General features: G+C 39.6%; 1 protein-coding gene across 6 annotated transcripts in view; it reads right to left on the bottom strand.

Annotated features, from left to right (window-relative positions):
- robo2 (roundabout, axon guidance receptor, homolog 2 (Drosophila)) overlaps nt 1–27,954 on the bottom strand; it is a 413,761-nt gene that overhangs the window by 343,861 nt on the left and 41,946 nt on the right. For 5 of the 6 annotated variants that reach the window (XM_063016371.1, XM_063016377.1, XM_063016374.1 and 2 more), the window contains exon 1: nt 7,762–7,888. The exons of the other annotated variant lie outside the window; for it this stretch is intronic. In XM_063016371.1, the coding sequence (XP_062872441.1) occupies nt 7,762–7,888 (127 nt within the window). Of the gene's footprint in view, nt 1–7,761; nt 7,889–27,954 lie in introns of those variants that run through there. 6 annotated transcript variants of the gene reach the window in all.

Below are 27,954 nucleotides of genomic sequence, written 5' to 3'. Positions count from 1 at the left end.
TACTGTGTGATTTCAAACCATATTATCTAGCATCACAACAGGATTTCAGTCAGACAAAGTTGGCAGAGTCACTTGGCTAATTTCCTGACTGAATCTATAACTAGATCTTGCAGCTAAACAGTGAAGGTAAGCAGCATGTCCTTCAAATCGAACAGTGTACATTTTTTTCACAGCTGGATTAAACAGGCTGTATGATTCCTGCTGTGCACAGAAAAAAGGCAAAAACACAAAAACTGTATTTGATCTGCAGCACATTTTAGAAACAATACATGACAAGTAAGGGGACACCTGATAATGAAATGTACATCACATTCCAAACAACATGGATTGATATGGAGCTATTAATACTAGACGCACAACCCTGCTGAATCACATAAGTGATTTAATAACAGCTTAAATGAGACAATAAATGAGTACCAAGAGTTCCTAATCAATGCTGGTGGTTTCACCTCACAGTGACCTTTAATGCCCCTTCGTTACTAAGTCTGCAGTTTAACAATGTCAATAAAAGACATTATTTAAACAGGGTATCTATGTAGTAATTTAACGGGCAACCAAGTTTTGGGTCTGGGAAAGAACTAGTAGACTTATGATTCAGTAGGGTGACATGGTGGTAGCACTATCGCCTCATAGCAGGAAGGTCCTGGTTTTGATTCCCAGGTGAAGCGGTCTGGGTCCTGTGTGTGTGTGTGTGTGTGTAAGACAGTGTAAAAAGTTAAGGGAGGCTTCTAATGGCAAGGCAAAGGTGACAGGTTCTCGTGCAGTAAAATATTCCAGCTCCTATCCATCACACATCACCGTCAAATCAGCACTTTAAAATACCCCCATAAAACACTGTTAGTGTTGGACTCGTGTTCAGTGGCAATTAGATGGCAGCTTCATTAGTCTAAGTGTGACTGAAATGTGCCTATTAAGCTCTGTGGTGTGAGGGGTGCACGCAGCTGACAGATGTGAGCGTTAATGAAAAACGTCCCATCATATAATACTGGTCATTTTTTTAGATTTTATGTTATAGATAGCAAAACAGTAATACTCTATTTAAATCCACAAAGTTGAATCAGTTCATCTGGACACAAGTTTGTTGTAGAGATACGTGAAGGTCAGACTGAAGAAGTCATTCGGATTGAGTGACGAAACGTATCTCTACAACAAACTTGTGTCCAGATGAACTGATTCAACTTTGTGGATTTGTGTACCTGGATTATTGAGCATGCATCAACAGACTCTATTTAAATCTGTAAATTGAAAAAAAATCACAGAACAGCTACCTGAGAAAACATGAAGCTAGCTAAACATGAAACAAAACTACCCTGTTCAATATACAAGAGCTTGGAAACCCCAACAACTGGTTACATTCATCTCCAGCAGAGTTTCATGCAAAGTTTCTACTTCAACAGCACATCCAAGTATATGGGGTCACTAGAACAATCATATGAAATAGAAAATACAATTTATTTAACAAACCAGAACTCACAACACACACAGCGTTTTTCTAAACCCCAATTCTACCATCAACCAGTCCTCCAAACAGGTACATTTTAGATTAGTTAGTATAGGAAACAATGTACAGGGACACAAATGGACAGAAAACACAATATGACATTCACTGGCATGGAGAAAGCAAACCCAAGTGTTCATGAGAAACTTATGAGATATGAGGTGACCATACCAAACTTCACACAGACAGAAAACAAAGGAAAGCACACACTAGATTTGCAAATCGTTTTTAAATCAAAGATGTATATGTAAAAATAACAAGATATTCTTTTAATGAGAAGAGGAAAACTGACACCTCCATGTGCTCCGGTTTCCTCCCACAGTCCAAAAACATGCAGTCAGGTTAATTGGAGACACTGAATTGCCCTATAGGTGAACAGGTGTGTGTGTGTGTGTGTGTGTGTGCCCTGCGATGGACTGGCGCCCTGTCCAGGGTGTTACTGTGTGCCTTGCGCCCATTGAAAAAGCTGCGATAGGCTCCAGCACCCCCTGGGACCCTGATTGGATTGGAGTGGGAGTGAGTGAGATACTATAGGAAACTCTATATAAAGTTAAATTATGATAACAAAATCGGTATGCTTAGATGTCTCATCAGATAATAACTGGTTAAAAAAGTGTACTTTGTTAATATTTTGTCACAGTCATAGTACACAGTTCTAAAAAAAAAAAAAAAGTAATTTAGGTATTACTGTGTAGCCATGCACACATTTAGAAACACAACCCATCGTGAGCTGCAGTAATGTCTGCCCATAAGAAAAGTTATTGCTGCACATGAAACCTTCAGTCTCCACAGGGTGCTCTATAAAGTTGTTAGCACACTGATGGAAAAGAAAGCAAACAACTGAATTTGCCATTGTTCCCAGCCCTTATTGTTTCAGGCACTCTGAGCAGCAGTGGATTCAAAGGAAAACACTGATTCCTCATTCCCACATACACATTTGGCATCACTTATCTAATAATGAAGAGATTGGAGCAGGGCTTATTTGCCTTTTTTGGCCAGTGACTCTATTTTAATTGCTTCACATTTTGGCTCAACACAATCATCAAACCCGAACAAATGTTCTAAGCCCAATCACCATGAAAGCAAGCACAGAGAGGTGCATTTTACAAGGCTGGTATTTTCATGAGCGTCAAAGGAGCACCAAACTTAATATACAGACTAAGATTAAAAGACATTATTCATTATTTTAAAATATTCATGAGTGGGAACTTATTAATGTTTTACAAAAGATTCTGTGACCAGTGCAGCATGTCAGGCAAACCAAGATGGGGTCCCAGCATAAACATTAAAAAAAGCTCTGTGAATCAAATCCACATAAGCAGCAGGTTGTGAGAAAGTTTAACTTCTTTTCGGTCCGGTAAATCTGGACCCAGGACTCTCAGTCACACTTGAAGGAGAGAAAAACCCATAAGCAGAGCAACTCTGCTTCCCATAACTCGTACAGAAGCAGGAGAGCATCAGCTGGCTGCTTTCCTACCTGAGCATGCATGATTGTGTGTGTGTGGGTGGGTGGAAAGGAAATTACGCTCAGGAGTTCTGCTTCCTCTACACATTATATTACACTCCAGGCTGCCGTTACAGTGTCTACCATTCCATATAGTTATTAGAACTCAACTACGCTTCGGTGGGGTCGTAATAGAGTTTTATATTTCTCACTTTTCTCTCAGCATGGTTGCTTTGTGGTTTCACATTCCTGCTGTTTCTAAACTCGTCATGAAGGACGTGTCAATATGAGCAGGAGAAATCAGAGCATCTACATAAAGACGTACAGAGCTGAAGAGTAACACGCTAATGGATTTAATAATAACAGGTCATTTTTCATATGAAGGACAAAACACAGGGTGACACTGACTGCCCCTTTTACCCTGATGTCTGAGCTTGAATATCAAACATCAAGCCCTGGAGAACACACCACTATTAAAATGGAAAGCCTGACTGGTAGCTGGCACTTTTAAATTGCGGTTGCACACAACTGTTAGACAGAATGATAGAAAGAGTGAGAGAGAGAGAGAGAGAGAGAGAGAGAGAGAGAGAGAGAGAGAGAGAGAGAGAGAGAGACCACTAGGTGTTGTGTTGTCCCTTGAGAACATCCTGCTAGGCCGGTGACAATAATGACATGTTTTATTTCAGTTACCTGTCATGTGTTACATATTGGATATGAAATATGTCTCAATATGTGTACACTAATTGGCTAAAAGTATATGGACACCTGACCATGAGCTTGTTGGATGTCTCATTTTAAAAGCAAGGGAATTCAAATTCAGTTCCACTTTTCTATGAAGGATTCCAAAAAGATATTGGAATGTGCCTCTAGATATTAAAAGATTATATTATATTAAAAGAGCATTTGTGAGTTGTGAGAATGAATGAAGTCCTGATTAACAATCGATGTTCCAATTCATAAAAAGTGTTTTATAGGGTTGAGTTCCTCCACACCAAACTTATCAACCAGTGTTGACCTTGGTGGAACAGGAATGATCAGGAGTCAGTGAATCATTAACATCCTTAGCGTATGTTTTTTTCCCCCTAGCTGTGTCATACTAGCATTTTATCTTGCTCACTGCAAATTACCAAATAACAACTTTTTGGGTTTGCTTTTTTATATGGCTTGGAATGCAAATATAACCACATGGTTGGTATAAACTCAGAACCATTCTCTGGTTCGGATTACATTTGTTATTATGTAAACATATGGTCCAAATATAACTCTAGAAAATAATTGTATATTAGTTTAAATAATCTTAATCAGTTCATATAGTCATGGCCAGCCTCGAGAATCGCTGCCATCTAAAATAATTGAGTTCTGGTAAAAAAGTTACACAGTAATTGCAACAGTTGTAAATCCTATTACTATACAGTCCACATTTACAGTCATTTTCCATTGTACAAAGCAGTGCCATGCTTTAACTTCATTTCTGATAACCTAGGAGGAGATAGAGAGAATTAAATGGGCATGAGCTAATCACACTTAGCGCTCAGTTCACTATCTTGAGTCTATTTAAAACTTTTCAGATCATATAGTAATAACCAATATGTTACAGCTCACATGAAGTGCTTAAGTTTTAAATAAGTAATAACATGGTTATTTAAAAAGTAACATATTTAAAACTCTGGGAGCACCAAAACAAAAGTTGTCAATTAAAAAAAGCAAATGTCATTTATAAATTTTAAAATAAGTATAACGATAACGCTAGAGAAAAGTAAAGTACGCTAGAAATCCAGAGTTTGAATACCAGCGTTGCTACCAGCCAGCTGGGCTTCTGCATGAACATTATTGACTAAAGTCACCACTGGTTTGAGTTTTAAATGATTAAATGATTATTTGTTGCTTTGTCTTTGTATTTTATTATTTTTATTATAAAGTGTTCTTGGGTGTCTTGAAAGGCGCTTATTAAATAAAATATTATTATTATTATTATTATTAAGCGTTAGGATATTTGCTGATTATGTCTTATCTTTTTAACTGTACCAGACACAAAGAATAAGCATGCTGTTTGGGTTATTACTTTTAGTGCCAAATTTATTTCAACATTAATAAATGAATATGCTGCTGCAATTAAAGCCACAGTTATGTCTTATAACCAGGCTAAAGAGTCAGCTGGTACTAGAGGTACTTATATAACCTCCCACGTAAACACACATGCACAGACATACAAGTAAAACTGGAATCTGAATCAGGAACTAAACATCTCTAATACCACATATCCATAAATATTCATTCATTCTGGGCCAATCTCATCCTATCTGTGGGAGAAATGGCAGCTTTTGATAGAATTATAATTCCACATGATATGCCAGTTTAGTGATTGCACTTCCATACCCCAGCTCAATTGTACTACTGGAGGTCAATGCCTCAATCTCAGTAAAGACAAAAGATGTTTCTTTCCTCCCAAAAACTAGTTACAATAATTCAATGCACATGATTTAGAACAATGACCCGTATACCACACAGTCAGAGTGTGGAGGCTGTTCAAGGACGTCAGAATCAGGGAAAGTTCATAGAGTTTATTTTGCAGTCTATAAGGTGCTGTTCAAGTCAATATTGCCAAGGAGGAAAAAAAATACACTTGTTTCTTTCTTCAATGCTTCTGTGTTTGCAATTGCAAAGTTCTGGTAATGCTGATGTCTATATTCCATACTCGACAATTCTACTTTTACAAGCAAATCAGCAGATACAGCCATCTTTCAGGAAACTTTAAGCAAGTGTTGTTTTGTTATTTGCATGACATATGATGCTGAAGGTATAAAGAAGCCTTAAGACCTTAAATGTTTGAGTGTTACATAAGGTTGATATATAAAAATCACATATCTTTTAGAAATTCAACAACTGCCACCAGGTTTATGTGTGTAAGGAAAAAGCCGATTGTTCTCAACACAGAAACAATAAATCATGTCAAAACTCTTGTTCATTGTAATCAGGCTATAGGCTGTGGCTGGAGATCAGATTCAAAACTCTGTATTGCTTAAAGTACAGCGTGACACTTCATACAGCTCAGAAATGGGAGAATTATGACAAAGGCGTCTCAACTCCAAAGAGAACCAAAGCCCACAGGCTTAGTGAAACATTGCTGTGCCCACTCCTTGTGCCCAGGCGCTGGTTTGTTTTGTTAATTTCAACAAAGAGGATTAAACGCTGGCTGTGAGAAAAAAAGAGCAGCTCTGTGTGGAGGCAGGAAACCATGAATTATTAACACCTCTCCACATGCGTGTGGACAGATAGTGGAGGGAAGTACATCTGCACTATCAACATGATCACAGACCTCCATGAGCACCATAAGTTAAAGAAGAGACAGTGAAACTGAAGTAGCCTTCTGGAGCATGTTTTGCTCAGTTGTGTCTACATTCCAGACGGACAGCTCCAGTGCTGATGAGACTAGAGGCAAAAGGAAAGAAGCAGCTAATGTGCAGCAAAACAATAAAAAGTCAAGCGTCCTGTTTCTAAGAGAAGAGAGAAGACAGATTTGTTTTTATTCCAAACCCAACAACTGTTAGTTATGAAAAAAAAAACCTTTCTCCTAAAGTTATGGTATTGTTTTTAAAAAGCTGACTGCAGCAATGTTGTGGTTGTTTTGATGATGCTTTTTAGATTTAAATGTTAAATGAATTAAAAAATACAGGAAAGTAATTCGAAAGTTAGGAAAACGTACAGAATGCTGTATAACTTCTTATTACTACATATTGTATTGGTGGAACTGTAGTAGCCACGTAGAGGGAACTATGGGCTATCAATCAGGAGGTTAAGCATTGCATCTCAGCCCTGCCATGCAGCCACTGTTGGACCTTTGAATAGGGCCCTTCATTTCTTGGCTCCAAGGGCGCCATACAGCGGCTGACCCCAAGTTCTGAACACTTTATTGGAACGTGTAATTTTACAGATCAGAAGATGTGTTTTTTTGGTACAAACAAAACAATTGACAAGTGAAAGTTTGTTCAAGGTTACATTTTTTTCAAGGTTAAGTTTTTATCCTCGTATTTAAATCGGTGCCCAACATCTTAACTCTTTTGTTATGCTGACCACTGAAGGTAAGGCTTATCACTGCTGAACTGTAGATCCTAAAAGACCAAGAAATTATTTCCCACGCTTGTCAAGCTAATCACAGGTGTTTAATACAGAATAGGCAACAACATTTACAGTCTGATGGAAAGCTTGTTTAACTGGTGTACCTTTCACTAATTATTTACGTTTGAACTATTAACGTCTCATAAGTTAGCTAGTTTGTTAGCAACAAGCGCGGACAGGTTGGCAAACAAGTAAACTGAAATAAAACACAAGAAACTAAAACACAACAAAAAACTGACAAACCAGAAGAATTAGCAGTTTATATTTGTACAACCTCAAGTAAGCAAAGTCACAGTAAACAGCTAACCACACCACAACAGGGGGACTTTTTTCTCCAGTCCCAAGTGTGTCAGACTAATTTTAACAGGGAAACAATAATAGGCAAAACCATAAAACTACAAAGCAAAAAACTAAACAGCAAAAAGTGCTAATATTGTTTACAATTAGCTGGGGAGCTGGGAAAGAATATGCGTTTCCAACACAAAAACTCTCATCAGATTTATTGTATAACAAGACGTAACTGCCCATAAGCAAACAACTTCAGCGAATCAGAGAAGACCGCATCATATGGACACTGAAGAGGACACTGACCCCAGAACACATGGTGTCCCTTGAGACAAGATCTTGAAGTCAAATGCACACAGGTGGGAAGATACGAACAAGTGAAAACCCAGAGGAGGGGTTCTAAAAACTCCTGACTTACCACTCTTATTCCATCTGCCCTTATTCCTGCCCTGAAAGGAGGGATGAGGACCTGAGAGAAGCAGTAGCAGACACAGAGACGCTGGTCGAAAAGGAGAGAAGAATCCCCGTTCGTTCCTCAGAAACATCTCCAGGAGTTTAGCTCTTTCACCTGTCCGTGGAGCTCGGCTCGGCGCTGAGAGCGCGCGGCGACTGCCAAGTGTGGTCTGTCATCGGTCACGTTACAGAAACGGTGTCTGTGCCACGCTGCTGTACGCTGCCGAGTGCTGAGAGAGTACGCGCTGTTTCTCAGAGCTTCCCCATCACATCAGCCTTCATCATCCGATAGTGAGAGAGTGAGAGGATGAGAGGCAGGAACAGCATATGGCACCGTGCAGCTCTGCCCACCGAGCTCACACACTCAAACACACGCACCGTTACAGTCGCGGCTCGTAGACGACTGCTGCCCGAATCCGTCACCTACACCAGTCTCACTCCTGCTCTTCAGCTCTCTGGGAATTCAATCTCTCGCTCACACTCTCATTCCACCAGCTGACTGAGGCGGCATGAGGAGTTTACACTAAATGAGGCATGTGAGAGTGTGTGTGTTTTCAGAGGGTGACGGGGGGGTGAGGACATGCAGACAAACACAGACTGGGGGTAATGAGTGATGCACAAGTAGTTAAGAGGAGAGAAAGATAGTGAGAAAATATGCAGATGCTACGGAAACTGATCACAGAGCTAATCTTTCTTTTGCTCTCTGATCTTCTAATGCCCTATTATCATTACAGCAAGAGAAGATGCTTGGTAGGGACGTACAAATAAAAGTTCAAAAGAGTTAAGAAGTTCAAGAGATGCTTTATTTTTATTTCAGGTATATACTGTAGAAGTACATACTGAAATGAAACAAAGTTTCTCCAGGACCAGGATGAAACAGAACACAAGTACAATACGATATACACAGTGCAGATTAAAAAACAGTGCAATAAATACAAAGACCTACAATAAATACAAAAGACATTTCCTATCTAAAGGAATTGAGTGGGGCGAGACTAGAGACAAGAGTAGTTGAGTGGCGGTTTTTGATGTTGTGCCGTCTAGGAAGGACCATCACACAGTGAAAACGTGTATCGTGGTCAGATGAATCAGTATTCCAGGTCTTTTTTTTAGAAAAAATGGACTCTGTGTGTTCCAGAACAAAGACAAAGAGGACCATCCAAACTGTCATCAGCAACAAGTCCAAAAGCCAGGGTCTGTCATGGTATGAGGCTGTTTCAGTGCCCTTGGCAAAGGTCATTTACACTCTGTGATGCAGCGTTAATGCAGAAAAGTACGTTGAGATCTTAGAGCAACATATGCTGCCTTCAAGACGTCGTCTTTTCCAGGGACATCCATGCATTTTTCAACAAGACAATGCAAAACCACATGCTGCACATGTGCTGAAGAAGAGGGTACGGGTACTGGACTGGCCTGCCTGCAGTCCTGACCTGTCCCCAATAGAGAACGTGTGGAAAATTTTGAAACGCAACATGCGACAACGACGACCCCGTACTGTTGCACATCTTAAGACGTGTTTGCAGGAAGAATGGGACAAAATAAAAGCTGAAACACTAAATCACTTGGTCTCCTCGGTGCCACAACATCTTTCAAGTGTGGTGAAAAGGAATGTCAGCATTACAAAGTGGTAAATGCTTTACTGTCCCAACTTTTTTTGGAATGTGTTGCAGGTCTGAAATGCAGGAATGGATGTTTATTAATAAATAAAATGAAGTTGAACAGATAAAACAGGAAATATCTCAGGTTCATCCTGTCTGCAATGAAATAAAAATCAAAGTAAATGTAAGAAACTCTGTGTTTTTTTTATTATTTGCATTTTCCTTGCTGTCCCAACTTTTTCTGATTTGGGGTTGTAGACTGGTATTCAAAACAAAGTAAAGTCTGAAAAAGAGCTTTTTACTTTTGAATTTACCCGTTCAAAAAGAAATAATGTCATATCGCCACTAATAAAAGGTATTTATAAAAGGACAGGACGCTAATCTGTCACGGGGCTTTAGACACTAAACCTCAGACACCATCAATCATGTCTTTAGGTAAAAGCCAACCGGCTGATAGCGCCACTGTTTACATTTACCACATTTATCAGATGATTTTGTCCAAAGCAGCTAAGAATTGTGACTGAATTTGAGCATTTGAGAGTTAAGGGGCCTTGCTCAGGGGCCCGACTGTGGTATCTTGGCAGTGGTGGAGCTTAAACCAGGGACTTTTTCACTGGTCCACTACCTTAACCACTGCCCACTGACACCGCTGCTGATTGTATCCCAGTGTGAATGGACTTATGGACGTAATTTATCACTGTGTCACCAAGAGTCTTAATGTTCCATACAGTGTTCTGAGCATCTGTTTTTTATTTAGTAAAACTTGTGTGACTTGCTAATATAAAATTTGATGTGTTGTAAATATCGATGTGAAGCATTTTGCTTGTTGGTTACTGGTTAAAAGAAATTGGCTTTTAAGTTTGCATCCATAAGCAAAAAAAAGTAATTTTTAATATTAAAGATAATTAATAAAACATGCCAAAGTAAGTCTGTGTGAATAATGTGGGCAACATTTATTACATAAGCTTGTGGAAAAGCCTGCTTTAGCACAGTTTCTTTCATTTTACAGTTTCATTCACTATCTTAATGTGTGTGTGTGTGTGTGTGTGTGTGTGTGTGTGTGTGTGTGTGTGTGTGTGTGTGTGTATGTGTGTTAAAAGAACTATGGGCTAAACGCCACCTCCATATGTTGGCTAACAATAGCAAAACTTCAGCAGACAAATCAAGCCTCCAATCTCTAGAGGATACTGTAGTGCAAGGAGGAATCCTACGTGGGCATGAAAAGAACATACCAAACTCCACAAAGACACTTACCAGTGTTAAGAATAGAACCCAGGACCTGGAAGATGTGCAGCACCAGCACCACCACAAGTGCCTACATTAACACCAGGAAACACTTTTGATCATTACTGCTTCAGGTGTCAGTCCTAACACATAAGTGATTGATCATCTATAGCAGTTTAGTATTTTGTATTGATTTTCTTGTCAGAGAAACTAGTTCTGCAAGTATTGCAATATGAAATTTTGCCAGACTGTCAATCCATAATGAAGTGTTACACACACTGTGTAGGAAAGGGTGCATGTGAACACACATTTCCCCAGATAACAAGCTATTTTTATAAACAATACATAATAAAGCTCTTTGATGTTAAAATCAAAGCAAAAACGTAAACATGCTGGATCTAAAAATCCTAAAGCTTTTTATTACTTGTTGCCTCTCATTCTGTAGTGTAGAGTGTGTTTTGCTTTACCAATGCTTCAGGGACCAGGTGGATTAAGTCGAGTACATAAACCAGATGCTTCACAGAGCCAGCTGGTACAAACACACACACACACACACACACACAATTACACCCCATACACATACCCACACACATCCACAAATACCCCCTATACACATACCCACACTGACACCCAGACACCCACACATACCCATACATACCCACACACACATACAAATACCCCACACACATACCTATACTGACACCCAAACACACATACATGCCCCCATACACATACCTACACATATACCCCTACACACATACCCAAACTGACACCTAGACACAAACACACACAAATACTCCCTATACACATACCTACACATATACCTCCCACACACATACCCACACTGACACCCAGACCCACACACACACCTAAACACACACACACAAACACAAATACCCCATACACACACCTACACATATACCTCCCACACACATACCCACACTGACACCCAGACCCCACACATACCCACTCCACACACAAATATACCCATACAAATACCTACACATACATATCCCCACACACATACCCAAACTGACACCTAGACCCCAACACATACCCACACATATACCCCCCACACACACTGACACCCAGACCCCCACACATACCTCCTTACAGACAAATACCCCATACACATACCTACACATATATATTCCCTCACACATACCCAAAATGACACCTAGATCCCAACACATACCCACACATATACCCCCCACACACACACACTGACACCCAGACCCCCACACATACCTTCCTACAAATACCCCACACACATACATATCCCCACACACATACCCAAACTGACACCTAGACCCCAACACATACCCACACATATACCCCCCCACACACACTGACACCCAGACCCCCACACATACCTTCCTACAAACAAATACCCCCATACACATACCTACACATATACACACTGACACCCAGACCCCCCACACACCCATCCCAAAAACCATAGCATGTGCTTTTACTGCCCTAATAACAGCTTCTCAGTGATGCCATCGCTAAATCCATAATTTTTGTATCCAGCACAAATTATTATTCTAAATTTAAATTTTGGGTCCTCAGGCTTTCCGACTTTCTGTATTTTGGTGGCTAATGATTTCTTTCCCTCTTTAGTCCATCTCTCTCTCTTTTCTCTCTTTCACACACACACACACAGATACACAATTTGTCTGTAAGCTTTTTGTATCTGGACTAATATGCCAGTGGAGCAGCAGTTTTGTAGCACTGTGACAGCACCTGTCCCCAATAAAACCAGTACCAACAGAAATGCTGAATATAAATATAAACGTGTCACACAGCACCAATTTGGAACTAGACCTTAACAAGTACAACAAAATCCACCCTTTATTTGTCTATATTGTGCTGGAGCGACACCATTAAAGGCTCAGGCACCGTGATAAATCATTGATCCATAGACGGGGCACCAAATTCTGCCAGTGTGTGGAAGTTTGTCCATTTTTTATTGTCAGGAAGAAAAACTAACCCTATGCTAGACAAGTGCTGCACGTTACAACAGTAAGTTTGTTGTTATAGCTTAGATTAGGGATGCCAATAATTATATTCTTTGTGTAAACTCTGCACATGCAGGTCTGTGTTGGATGTTTTTCTGTGTGTGTGTTTTTTTTTACTAAAATGATGTGGCCAGTATAAATGTAAGCCTATGTTTATCATCATCTAATAACGACACTAATGTTCTCAGAGGGAGCTTTAATATACCAACATCATCAACAAAACAGCTAAATCAGCTAAACTGTGGTTCTGCTCACAGTGTTTATGTTCCACATTACTGCCATGTTTACTACGTTACAATCAAGAAAAGCCTTTGTGACTTGTTGATATGAAAGTCGCTGTGTGTTTAATATTTTAATGGAACGCAATATGCTTGATGGTTATTAGTTAAAAGAAAGTGGCCACATTTGCTTCCCAAGCTTAGATTTAAATCGGCTTTAATAATTAGTGTTAGGTAGACTTTAATTGGATTAGGTGTTTAATATAATTTTTAAATAATCATTTCATTGATTAAATAAAAGAGAAAAACCAACTGGCCCTCTGTGACTAAGTAATTGGCTTACTTTAGTTACTTAATTAATCAATAAACCATTTCTGATTGAGAACAGGGTTTAATAAGTCCTGATTTAAAAAGGTTTGATTACTGCCAGCCCTGTTAAATCTAAACAACAGTTAATTAGAACTGTGAATTTCAATTAACTTTTCTTCTGGTGTATTTCTGGTAACTTTTCTTCTGGTGTATTTCAGGTAACTTTTCCTGTGTTTGTTGGTCAAGAGGACGTGCATTGTGGAGTCTTTGAAGTCCCTGGTTAAGTAATCTTATGTTTGCCACAGACACAAGCCTTCATCAGGTCATCCTGTAAGTCTTTTGCAGTACCACAAGAATCTTCATTGTCATGGTGAAACTGGTAAGACCTCTGTATGAAGGGTGCTATACAAATAAACTTGCCTGACTTGCCTTTCTAACAATGTTCAAGGTCTTGGACGTCTTTTTAATTTCATTGCACCAAAAGGGCAATTGGTAAATCTCCTCATTCAGTGTATGTGATCGCTCCATAGTTTTCATCATGGTTAAACACACCTTGAACACTTTAGATTACAGCTAAAGCTAGCTCCCAATGGTTTAATCATGCTGTAACACAACTTTAAGTCATGCAGACTAGCAGTAGGTTTTAAGATCAGTAATATTATGTAGGGGTTGAATTGTGACATGACAGTTTTAACAAAATATCCTGCTTCTCTAAAATACTTCATCATTAATTTTATTTGTTCATTTGCTGCATCATTTAACTAATAAACACAATTTAAAGCAAAATGTAGCTCTGCAAAAGTTATCAAATGTCTTCCTAGTTGCACACCTGACAGCAATGGGTGTGTCTAAAACATATGGACTTTGGCCATATGGTGTTTCTCCACATGGTGCTGAAACCTTTTTTCTTTTTATATCAACAGCAATATTAAAGCTCACAATAAAGTCCTCACTGCAGTAGCAATTAGATCAAACAATAAGCTGGATCATGCCAATGTCACAAGCAATCTGAAGATTACGCCAGCGTCACAGCCTATTAAAAACAGGATTAAACAAACCTACGCAATGTCAAAACAGAACCACCAAAAAGGCAGCGATTATCTGATGAATCTGCATAAGTTGCTAAGTGCTGCTACAGACAGACACCAGCAGAGTGAATTAACAGCCCAGGAAAAGAAAATACGGAAACATGGTGTTCATAAAAGCCCCCATATCACGCAATCATCCTGATTGGGTGCAGGGCTTAAATTGTGATATAATGAAGACATCATGAGCACGGACTCCTGTGGAACATTAGCTCAGACAAAGGCATTAATCTGCACAGTCAGAGCAGCAGTTAGTGACCGTATTGTCTTAGTCTAGCATCCCCTAGAGTCCATTCAGCTGAATGGCTCACAGATAGGTTCACTGCCTGAATATGCTCTTAGCTCTTTATTAGTACACCCACAGAATTATCAGGAAGGAAGGAGGAGCAATTGGGCACGAGTGTTGGTTGTTGGGAGAAAAAATGGTTACACATTTGGAAAGAGTATTTGCCACTGTGTTTGCCTGGAAGTGAGGAACAGGGGTAAGAATGCCCTAAATCCATGCCGGGGGAAGCCTGTCGGCTTATCGCCCTCACACAAGAACCTCTAAACCAAGCCCAAGCAGAGACAAACCGTACAGGGGTGCAAGACCGAGATAAGCAGAGGAAGCTCCGCAGGGCAGCACCAAGAGAAAGAAAGGGTGAGAGAAAAAGTGAGAGAGCGATGGAGAGAAAGAGAAACACTAGTCATTCTAGCTTTCAATAGCTGAACCTTCACACAAATGTATGTACAGTGTGTGTCTTGGTAAGGTGCTGGACCACCTTAAGTTACCAGAACTGTTTTAATTTAACCTGGCAGAGGTTTTACCACTCCCTGTATCTGTATGTATAAAGGAATGACTCGCCACTCTTCCAAACCATATTTCCTCATACGGCCGTCGTAAACGGTGCTGTTTAACACATCAGTACAAAATCTCCAATAGGCCACAACATCTCATTATCCTCCTATTAAAGACCAATTCCCTTAGAATAGAAATATTCCATCATGCTGATCAGGTAATCAATGACTTTAAATTGATTTGCGGCAACCCAAAATGCCCTGGACACGTATTGGCAATGCGTCCTGCATAAAGGTTCACCCTACAGCAGGACATTACTTATTTTTCTAATATATTTACTCCATCATTTAATACAAAGTAGATGGATGTAATTGCGGTTGAGGGATCTAATTAAGTAGAAGGATATAATTGCAATTAGATGGATCCAATACACATATACAGTGTATCACAAAAGTGAGTACACCCCTCACATTTCTGCAAATATTTCATTATATCTTTTCATGGGACAACACTATAGACATGAAACTTGGATATAATTTAGAGTAGTCAGTGTACAGCTTGTATAGCAGTGTAGATTTACTGTCTTCTGAAAATAACTCAACACACAGCCATTAATGTCTAAATAGCTGGCAACATAAGTGAGTACACCCCACAGTGAACATGTCCAAATTGTGCCCAAATGTGTCGTTGTCCCTCCCTGGTGTCATGTGTCAAGGTCCCAGGTGTAAATGGGGAGCAGGGCTGTTAAATTAGGTGTTTTGGGTACAATTCTCTTATACTGGCCACTGGATATTCAACATGGCACCTCATGGCAAAGAACTCTCTGAGGATGTGAGAAATAGAATTGTTGCTCTCCACAAAGATTGCCTGGGCTATAAGAAGATTGCTAACACCCTGAAACTGAGCTACAGCATGGTGGCCAAGGTCATACAGCGGTTTTCCAGGACAGGTTCCACTCGGAACAGGCTTCGCCAGGGTCGACCAAAGAAGTTGAGTTCACGTGTTCGGCGTCATATCCAGAGGTTGGCTTTAAAAAATAGACACATGAGTGCTGCCAGCATTGCTGCAGAGATTGAAGACGTGGGAGGTCAGCCTGTCAGTGCTCAGACCATACGCCGCACACTGCATCAACTGCATGGTCGTCATCCCAGAAGGAAGCTGACGCACAAGAAAGCCCGCAAACAGTTTGCTGAAGACAAGCAGTCCAAGAACATGGATTACTGGAATGCCCTGTGGTCTGACGAGACCAAGATAAACTTGTTTGGCTCAGATGGTGTCCAGCATGTGTGGCGGCGCCCTGGTGAGAAGTACCAAGACAACTGTATCTTGCCTACAGTCAAGCATGGTGGTGGTAGCATCATGGTCTTGGGCTGCATGAGTGTTGCTGGCACTGGGGAGCTGCAGTTCATTGAGGGAAACATGAATTCCAACATGTACTGTGACATTCTGAAACAGAGCATGATCCCCTCCCTTCGAAAACTGGGCCTCATGGCAGTTTTCCAACAGGATAACGACCCCAAACACAACCTCCAAGATGACAACTGCCTTGCTGAGGAAGCTGAAGGTAAAGGTGATGGACTAAACCCAATTGAGCACCTTTGGCGCATCCTCAAGTGGAAGGTGGAGGAGTTCAAGGTGTCTAACATCCACCAGCTCCGTGATGTCATCATGGAGGAGTGGAAGAGGATTCCAGTAGCAACCTGTGCAGCTCTGGTGAATTCCATGCCCAGGAGGGTTAAGGCAGTGCTGGATAATAATGGTGGTAACACAAAAGATTGACACTTTGGGCACAATTTGGACATGTTCACTGTGGGGTGTACTCACTTATGTTGCAGCTATTTAGACATTAATGGCTGTGTGTTGAGTTATTTTCAGAAGACAGTAAATCTACACTGCTATACAAGCTGTACACTGACTACTCTAAGTTATATCCAAGTTTTATTTCTATAGTGTTGTCCCATGAAAAGATATAATGAAATATTTGCAGAAATGGGAGGGGTGTACTCACTTTTGTGATACACTGTATATACACACACGTTAGTAGTACCTATTCTGACAGTGGTGGGGAAAATTTTTTTTTAACTTAAATTGCCTTTATTTACATGTTTGTCACACTGCATTATTTTATTTCATTATATAATAGCCAACAGTGCCCAACACATCGGGCTGAATTATTTATTTAAAAAAATAAAGTCACCCAAAAGATCTTTGGCATATTTCACCAGTTCTCTAAATGTAATTTGTAAGCCTATTTAACTAATTAAACACTTTTCAAACTTGATTTATGCCTGTATAATATAAATCTCACACATGTTGAACCGTACAACCAAAGTCAAGCAGTCACTGTAAAGTTGGTACCAACACTATGCCACAATCTGTTAATAGACTTGGAAAGGTTTCCAAATCTGTTTTGTAAACCCGTTGAACCTCAGTGAGAGCTAATTTCACTACATGGAAGACACCTGAATCTGTGGTTAATATACCCAGGGGTGGATCAACTGATAAAATGATTCCAAGAGACACAGCATAAGACTAAACAGCTTGTGAAAATACTGATGGACTCATTGTTCTGCCACTAACAAACTGTTTTAGAAGGTTATACACAGATTGATGTTCCAAAAATTTTATATAATAATTGTTAATGGGTGTTAAACATCAATAATAAATAAGTAAATAGTTGTATCAAACTAATACATTGGTTTACAATAAATCATTAAGGTCACATTTTTGCTTGCTTGTTGTTTACCATGAGAAGTGTCATGTGCATCAGTTTGCAGTTTCTTGCAATATAACCACAATATGCTACTTTTGTCCAATAAAACCAGCCCTAGTCTGCCTGTGTGAGGAGTGTGAGACTAGGTAGGACAGAGAATATAGGATCATATATTCTCTAATATGTGAAGAAAATCTAATATGATCTTTTATAATTGTGGTTACTGGCAGCAGTAATATTTGCAATTTCACTTGTAGGCTAAAAAAACAATGTTAAATAATAAATGAACCAGCAGTTTCAGTCACTCTGGCAGAGCACTCTGAAGACAAGCTCTTACTGTAGATAAAACCTGGACGTGCCAGAGTGAGCACTCGAACTGGATCTCAAATCTGGCTTTTGTGTAACCGGCCCAGCCTTGTGCAACCGCTCCACAAGATACCGTATAATTAGATCTCCATCTCATTTTCTTTCTGTTTCTAGCTCTGATTTCAACATCCATGACTATTCACCCCTCCCATTTAGTGGCTCTTTTATAAGGTTGGTAAATCTGAATGAGGTGATTTGTCTTTTTGTGAATTGACTATAATGCAGCTCACAATAATTCCCCAGAATTTCTGCCATCTGGCCTGTGATTAACATTTCGATTAAAATTCGACACAGTCACAGCTTAGCAACGAACAACTGCTGAGACTAAACATTAATCGGCTTCAAATGCTTCAGCTAATACATTTCCATTTTACAAATACAGAAGAGTAAGAGGATGTTTTATTAAAGCATTAGCTCGGTGACAAAGCTTTACAAACAGCACTGAAACACCATGGTAGAGAAAATGTAAGCACATTTAAACCATTTAAAAGCTACAAAGTGTGATGATATTTGTTTTATACCACAACACTGTTAAATTGTTTATTCTGATAGCGTTGTTTAACCTCAGTTTGTAAGAGAGTTGGTAGCCGACCTACGCTAAAATAGGCTAATAATCATTACTAGAAATGTGCATTTCCTGAAGGAAACGTGAGTAAGATTGAGGTACATAAGAGTAAATGGTGTATGGACTTCAATACTTTTAACAAGATAGGTTTAAGTAAGTGGGGGGTTGAATACTTTTGTTGAAATATGTGATTGTGTGAATGTATGTGGGGGCGGCGATAATTTTGGAGAGATCAGTGATTGTGTGTATGTACGTATGTATGTGTATTTCAGTGTATGTATGTGTATTTGTGATAAACAGAAGAGAATGAAAGGTAAGGATGAAAAAGGATACGTAGACCAATCCTTGGTCGCAAGCCAAAAAATGCTGGTTACGTCTTGTAGACCACATAGAGAAGTGTGAGTCAGCTTTGTTAATCATGAATCTTATTTTAAATATCACTTTTTTATGCATTCTTGCACATTGGCTCTCACGTCTCAATGCTACATCAAACACATAAAGCTGTAATTGTATATAATGCTAGCAGTGCTAACATTTTTTTCCCAAGGCACATCTGGTGTTAATGCTAAACTCGTCTGTGTGTGCTGCATGGTACCAGGACGGGTGGTGGAGCACCTAGCAAAAGCTCAGACTGGGAATGTTACTGAAGCATGACTTCACTACCCACGCCACATGAATAAGACATCACATTCCACGCTTGTATATAAAATATGGATTATTGCACTCAATGCACTGCTGAAGAAAGTCAGCAAAATGATTCTGCATCCATTTGAACATTTATTTTTCATTTAATTTTCCTCAACTGCTTTATCCTGGTCAAGGTCACAGTGGGTTTGGATCCACAGGTAATAAACTGAATGCAAGGCAGGAATACTCTGAGAGGGTTTCAACAAAATATAGGAAGTGTTTAGTTGCTGTAATTGCTGGAGAAAGTCTGTGTCTATATTTTGTATAGTTAAAAAGGCAACTAATGTTTACGAGAGCAATATCTGTGTTTGCTAACTTTGTTTCCTATGTAAATAAAATTGTTTTATAGAATGTGTTGTGTGTACTTCTGTTTTATTTAACTGTATGACACTCACTGCGGTCTATGCAGCACTGAAGCAAGTCATTAAGAGGATTCTGCATGCATTTGTTCATGTGGTACTTTTTATAATTCATGATCCTAATTATTGCTTATTGCTACTGTGATTTACATAAACAACAACAACTAATATGTGTGCTATTGACTGGTGGGGTGGCTACACAGTACACAGACATGATCTTAAATGGCCAAACAGCCCAGTCTTTGAGAGGTGCACTTGTCAGTGCTGGTCCTAAGGCCAAATAAAAATAAGGAGGGCTGTGTCAGGAAGGGCATTTATAAAAACCAAACCAAATCAAACATGTGAATAAGAATGATCTGCTGTAGCTATTTTGGCTTTCTGATGAAATAATTTGGCAAAATTGTATTCCAGGTACCTACTGTACATTCAAGCATGTAGCAGCAATGTAATGTGAAACAGTTTTGCTGCCAGCAGGATAAATGCTTTAGCAGAAAGTAAGCCGAGTAAAGAAGAAGAAAGATGACAAAAAGATTAAAATCTAAAATGGAACTGGGTGGTCCAGTAAGACAATGACATAAAACACAACGCCGGTTCTGGAATGGACGTGCACGCACCTGCATCCTGACAAACCATACATCAGAAACTGTGCAATACGGATTTAATGTACCTGCCTCCTCGCTCAGCATTCATGCACTTTGGCTGCAAAATGGTGATTGAAGTCAGTATTGTGGTCCCTGTTAAAAGCTCAACATTGGAAATAAATCCTTTTACAGTCTAACATGCAGAAAGTCACAGAAACAGCATGCGGCGAGAGCTGCGGCCAGCTATTAGGAAGCTGCGATGAAGTGCAAGAGAAATACGAATCAGAATGATTTAGTGAAGGTTGTCATAAAATATGTCCAGTGATTCTATTTACAACCTATAATAAAACTGCCATCGATTGAATTTATGTCAGCATTTGGCCCGCAAAGCCAAAGCCATTTTTGCCAAAGGCCCAAAAATACTATCTATGTTGGAACACAGCGGCTGATGGAGCTTTCGTCTAATAGAGCGACGGAGAAAAGGGGAAGTGGGCACTAAAACAGGCTGATCTGTGGTAGGAGGGTAAGCTGATACCACTGACACCAACTCCCAGTGCTCAGCTCTTTCTGCAGTGCTCTCAGAGTGAGTGAGAGTCAGGATGAGTCTTCTGTCCCCTAGCCTGACACACACCTCACCCGCCCCCCTCGGTCCCTCACTGGCAGTGAAGAAGAGTTATTAATGGGGTCAGTCTGGTAAATAATGGCAGCAAATGTACCATGAGTTATGGGATGACTCAGCCAGCCTGACCTGGTGTCTTGGCTCACGCTTGGTGAGTTATGCTATTGATCCGAAATATGTGATTTTAAGTTAGCGAGCTGAGGGCATTATATAGAAGAAACGACTGAGCTCCAGAGTTCTGAAAGCTACTTTCAAAAACTGACCAAAGTTAATCTGTCAACTGTACAGGTACAGTTTGTAACTATGCACACAATGCCATGTATTGCCTCATTTCTGTAAAAAAAAAGTGTTACAGGTATAATATTCAAATTTTGAATTCAAAAGAACTAACTAATCACAGAATCTTGTTTTATGGCATTTCACAAAATGGTCCAACACTTCTACATTGCTATGTTACCTGTTTAGCTATTTAATAAAGCATAATAAATCGGATATATAAAGCTCAGTGATGTGTTTTATATTTTGTTAAGACGTTAACAGTTAACCATTGACTAATACAGATTTTGATGCAAAATCTGATACTGATACAGATGTCTGATCCACTGTGTTACATCATTTTGCCTCTGTCCCAAAAAACAACGCCAGGCTATTTTGTTATTCTTGTTTGCATGTACAGTGTTGCTGGTTCAACTGTGGTGGTGGGGTTTGAACAACCAACCTTCTGATCCAGTTACTGAGCTACCACTGTTACATGATGCATGTCAGTAATTACTCACTCTCTTTCTTAACCGCTTATCCAATAAAGATGAAGCCTACCCCAGCTTTTCAATGGGCGCAAGGCACACAGTAACACCCTGGACGGGGCGCCAGTCCATCGCAGGGCAGACACACACACACATACATGGACCTATTCACCTATAGGGCAATTCAGTGTCTCCAATTAACCTGATTTTTTTGACTGTGGGAGGAAACCGGAGCTCCCGGAGGAAACCCACACAGACACTGGGAGAACATGCAAACTCCACACAGAAAGAACCTGGACTGCCACGCCTGGGGATCAAACTGAGGACCTTCTTGCTGTGAGGCGACAGTGCTACCCACCGAGCCACCATGCCGCCCATGTCAGTAATTACTATTAGTAATATTCAAAATAATTAGGATTACTACTAGCTGAGATGTCCATAAGAAACAACATTTTGTCTTCCCTTTAGGGGTAAACAATGGGTTAAACAATCTATGTCTAATTACAATGTGTCCATGAAAATTTTTATGGTTGCCCAGTGAGGTACCAATAAAAAGCTAAAAATTAAACACAAGATTAAAACAGCTGCTGTGTGGAAGCCGGTCAGTATCTAACAATTCAGATGAAACCAGTAAAAAGCAACATGCTTTAATGACTTCACTAACATTTAGTAAAATTGAAACATATTAGAACAATCATAAAACACTTGGAAATGGTACGAACTGAATACTTTTAGCAAAAACGTATCTGTGTTTATGTTGCGCACCATGCAGATGAGATTGTACACAGGTTCATTTACTTCTCTTTCATTTACAGCCTCAGTTTTTTTATTCTGTCACATGAAAGTGAAAATAAAAACCAAGTGAATGTGTAGAAATGTTTATAGACACATAAAACTGTAACCACCCCATGTGGCAATCACATAAAAATAACGATTTGAAGAGATTTATGAAAAGTGCATCATAAGCCATCTCTACACACACACTTCAGTGTAATTTGTAAATGTACAAATGCACATAAAATTAGCTAAATTTACAACACTGTTACATCAAGAAGCTGAATTGACCAGACTAGCACATGACTGAAAGCTGAAATTATACTGAATATGGCCAACAGAATGTAGACACCCCTCTTAATTATTTAATTCTGGTGTTGCAAAGTCATTTGTATTGTTAACAAGTGTATAAAATGAATTATATTAAATCAATTATAACCTTTTCAGAAGAGTGCAGACTGTTGTTGATGCAAACAACAACAGCAAAATGATTGCCCATAGTTACAGACTGATTTGCTTAAGGAATACACAGAGGATTCAAAAAAGTATTAAAATCCTTTGACGTTTTGAACACTCTGTGTTATGGATTTAATTTTGATTGGATAAAATTGGCATTTTTACCATCAATCTACACCAAATTACCCAGAACAACAAAGAGAAAACATCCTTTAAAAATCGTTAGAAATCAAAAACTGAAATCTCTTATTAAGTAAAGTATTCAGACCCTTATTTTATACTTTGTAGACGTCCCTATAGCAGTGAGTACAGCTGCAAGTCTTCTTAGAAATGTCGCTATGAGCTTTGCACACCTGGATTTGGTCGGTTTATCTCATTCTTCATGACAGATCTTTTCTGTCTTTGTCAGATTGGATGGCAAGCATCTGTAAAACAGCCCAAGAAATTCTCAGGTCTTTCCACATCAATTTTGAGTGCTGAATTTGCACTTTACACCTGTGGCATTTAGTGGATGCTTTTATCCAAAGCAACTAACAATTATGATTGTATACAGTTTAAGCAATTGAGGGTAAAGTTCCTTGCTCTGGGGCAACTTAGTAGTGGTGTGGCTTGAACTGGCAAGCTTTTGAATACTAGTCCAGTACCTTAACCACTAAGCTACCACTGCCCTTAACTACTAAGCTACCCCTGAATTGTAGACTGATGGGTAAAAATGGCATGGCAATCATATCTAGTCAAGGGGTCTAAATACTAAATACTTAAATGCTTGAGCTATTCAAAGTATGCAAAGATATTTTCTTTTATTAACATATCAGGAATACATGTCATAAAAGTTAATGTACTGCATTACAGTTACAATATTTTGCTTGGGGATTTTGCGCTGCTCTGCAATCCTTGTTTTCCTAAGAGCTTAGATAATTGTCTTAAATTAGAAGCTAACTGAAATGATCACGGTTACCAAACAGACAAGATTAAATTTTAGAGCTAGAAAGCCTCTGTACTGCAGCCCCTGGTGATAAGTTGTTTAATATCAAAGATTAGATATCATCGAAAACTGCCGTGGTCCCTGACGAACCACAGTACAGCCAGGATGATGGAACAGAAACAAATACAACGCAAAAAAATATGAAGTACAACTAGCCTTAAACGTAATAACATGCCATTATAGCAGTGGAAATGTTTACCAAGTATCATCGTCCCTAATTGAAATGCACCGCACCGAACAAGAGTAACAAGTGAACTAAACTGATAGTCAGTGGAGTCTACATAAGGAATGAAGAGGCAGTCCTCTCCCCCTCATTTGGTTCGAGAGGTTCACCTGAGCGCGCCATGCTAATTACAGCCTGCATCTGCACTCAAGGTCGTCAGCACCTCAGACAAGCTCACGCCACGCTCCATCTCGCACATTCAATTACAAGACTCGTCTAACGACTTCCTGAAGTCCCCACTCACCACTCCTCCTCGTTTTCCTCTCTCTCTGGTGGAATCCGAGCATGGCGTAAAAACTTCATTACAACAATGTGCTCGGATCGGTGAGAAAAACAATTTCCAAACGAGCGTGTTGACAGCATATTTGCCGAGCATATTGCTAATGAAGTATTCCGCTGGTCTCTGCGTGAGAAACCACACGGCTCTGGGATAATGAGTCTAAAGGTTCAGAGAGTGCAGGAGAGCTCAATGCCACATTAGATTAAAAATGAGGTGATGAACCATTTTCACACAAACAAAGCGCTTTACAAAGGTGCTTAAACAGAGGCTAGCCTTCATTTTGGCATCTAACACCATGCTCCATTGCTTTTAACCACAGGTGACAAAAAGGCTTTAAAGGAACATTAAACAACACTGATGAAACTGTGGGAAATGGTGTCGAAACTCGGCGGATGGGTGTCAGGATTTAATCCCTCTGTTTATTTGCAAGAGAATGAAAATGATTTTGGAGTAAGCTTACAGCTTTCACTAACTGCTAAAGCCAGCAGTTCTAAACTCCAAAATGTAATGAGCCCCTTGCCTCACCTTACTCTTTATAACATCATTTGTCCACGCTTTCCACAACACCAGTTTTTAAAGGTTTCCCCGTTCCAATGCTTATCTACACCATAAATTTGTTTCTAGCATGCAGTTAGCTACGAATATAAGCAGCATGATTACATAACATTACACTTTATGCAATGTTCTGTCTGTATTAGTTTTGCAGGAAGATGTTATAGAGATCCATCACTTTCTTTTGTCTGTGGGGTGCTTTCCAGTGTGTTTGCCGTCTTCCCAATTCTGGTAAGTAAAACTACGTTGTACATACACTATTTTTTACTTTATGTGAATGTAATTTGGCTCAGCTGCTGAAACTTCTGTCCTACTGGGGTGCAATTTTAGGCTGGCAGAGGGAGCACGGAAATTCAGATGATTGATGTCGGTTCCTTTCCATTGACAGTCACCTGCACCTCATCAAGCATTAATTCGCTTTAGGTTGGAATGTTTCTATATCACTGTTTCTTCCTCTTGGACTTGCCAGCTCCTTTGTCTGGCAACCTGCTAATCTCTGTAAAGCCGTGACGCCAAACACGGTCCAGCATGTCAACATACTTTATCTGTTTTTAGGAAACTGAGCTGGCAGTTTACGGGTGATAAATGAGCAAGCTTCCCCAGAGGCGGTGCATTTTGCCTAGTCTTTTCCATATTGTGGAGTGAGCTGAGGTTAGTGACGTCAGCAATTTTTTACATGTTGTTTTGGAATTTTTTACTTTAAGCTCATGTAAAAAAATAGTAGACTGGACACTTGTTCTAACTGTGTTTTAGTGGATTAAAAAATATATATGTTTTTATGTGAGCTCATATCATGGTGTCCCTGAAGAATCTTTAAGATGAGTGATTGACTTAGTTTAGTGTTAAACTTCTAGCATTTGATAGAATATGTATCAATCAATCAATCTTGTTTGTAGTGTACAATAGTGTAATTAGATTTTTCTTGTAGTGAAGCACGTGGTGAAGCAGCTGTGTCTCTCTCAAGAAGCTTTGGTGTAGCTGAGCTACTGTTTTGTACTACAGTTTCATAGTAGCTTAGCAAACACTGCACTAATGTGTATTTTGGAACACTTCATGTGTGTCCTAGCAACTTTTTGGAATATTCTGAATACATCTAAGGCATAAATGTTGCCTGAGATTTACAGGCCTGGGACTTGAACAGCACATTTGATCACCACAGAATCGAAAAAGCATAATGAGGTAGTCAATAGGTAATTTATGGCCCTATAACCATCTTGAAATATGGCTTCTGTGGGATTAGGAAGCTGAGAGCGGCACTTAGACTGGAGACAGACAGCCTTTAATGAAATATTTCTGCGCTTTCTCTCGCCCATGCTCTCTGAAAATAGTATCACTTTTCATGTTAGGAAGTAAAATGTCCTGGCTGATTGGAATCAATAACTCGGAGTGGGAAGCAACACACAAGTACTCTGTCATTTTCTTCCAGATGCACCCTTATGTAACAATTAATGCTAATGGATCACTTCTGTATGAACAGCCCTGCTTACTCCTGTATGAACAGCCCTGCTTACGCCAGCCTGGCAATGATCTGCAACAGCAACACCCAGGGAGAAGGGACAGTGTGTTAAACTGACCAGGAGAGCAAAATTGCTGCCAGTGCTGAGGCTAGAGGTTCAAGTTCAAGTTTCATCTGTATGACAGAATTCTTCTCCTGCTCAGACCTGGTTGTATTTATGCATTTCCAATGCATATTACTTATGCAAAAAAAAGAACTGATGACTTATTATTCAGTAAAATTTGCTTCAAAACCTGCCCTGCATAATATAGGCAATTGGTGCCTGGCAAAAGATGAAAAATGAAGTAGGACAATTTATTTAAACAGCAACAGAAAGGTCATGTTCCAGAGGGTTGGTGAAAAATTTAAATGTTAAATTTGCATTTGCAAGCAAATGCCTGATCTATAATAAAGCAGGCCACAACAAGAATTAGTCTTTTAATCCAGTACATATGGTGTCAATGGAAATGAATCTGTTCAAAGTGAATCTCTTCACGTCTGTTTAAGATGTGTGTATATATCACACCAGTCAATCTTCCCATGAAGCGGAAAGACAATAAAGTACATTACCAGAGTAAATAATCAGCAGCTGTAGCTTTGCATCCTAACAGAAGTTATCAATGCATTCAAGTTCCCATGGTGGGAGCGTAGCAGCTGTCGAGACCCAAACTCATTCGTTTGATAAAATACACGTCCAAAGCAAAGCAGCAGCATATTGCATTCTATAGATCAGCCGTGATTGATTTCTCACAGGAAATTTGACACGGATCAATTTTGCATTAAAAATTTATGTTGAGTAGGAGCCAGCGGCAAGAACTGAGAAATCCATTTATTATCGTGGACAGCTGAAGTATAACAGTAAGTAACACTGAGCTAAATGTTAACAGGAGAAGGTCAGACGACACCAGCTGTATGGGTCAAAGGATGAGTTTAAAAAATAATCCATAAATAAATAAAGTGAGAGAGAGGAACAGCAGGAAAAGGAGAGAGAGAGTACAAATGAGAGGGAAGAGAGGACTAAGAAAGAGTAAGAAAGAGTAAAAAAGAGAGAGAGAGAAATACAGAGAGAACATCTGACGTCTGAAACTCGTCAGTTCAAATCTCAGCTCTGCTACTGGCAGGCTGGGCACCTACACAATGATTGGCTAGTTGTTTAAGGGAGTTTGCTGCAGGGGATTTCTCATAACTGATGCAATTACGACCTCTGCTGGCTGATTGATTGCGTCTGCACAAAGACAGGGGATAATGGGATCAGGGTGAGTCTCTCTATACACACAGCTGATCCACACATGAAATCGCCTCGTACTGGTGAAAAGAAGCGGTTGGAGTGGGTGTGTGTTAGTCACAGCTCTCCTCAGTTGAAAGTGGAGGTCAACATCAGTAAAGAGGAAGCGTAACACAATCAAGCAGTTAGACTAGATTGGGAAAATTATGGGGGGGGGGGGCAGAGAAAAAAAAGTACAAGTGAAGAAAAAGAGTGGAAGAGGGAGAAGGAAAAAGTAAGAGATTAAGAGAGAGTAAGAGTAA

Source organism: Trichomycterus rosablanca, chromosome 20 (assembly GCF_030014385.1).
Source record: "Trichomycterus rosablanca isolate fTriRos1 chromosome 20, fTriRos1.hap1, whole genome shotgun sequence".
Classification (NCBI taxonomy): domain Eukaryota; kingdom Metazoa; phylum Chordata; class Actinopteri; order Siluriformes; family Trichomycteridae; genus Trichomycterus; species Trichomycterus rosablanca.
This window is presented reverse-complemented; position numbering and strand designations above follow the sequence as displayed.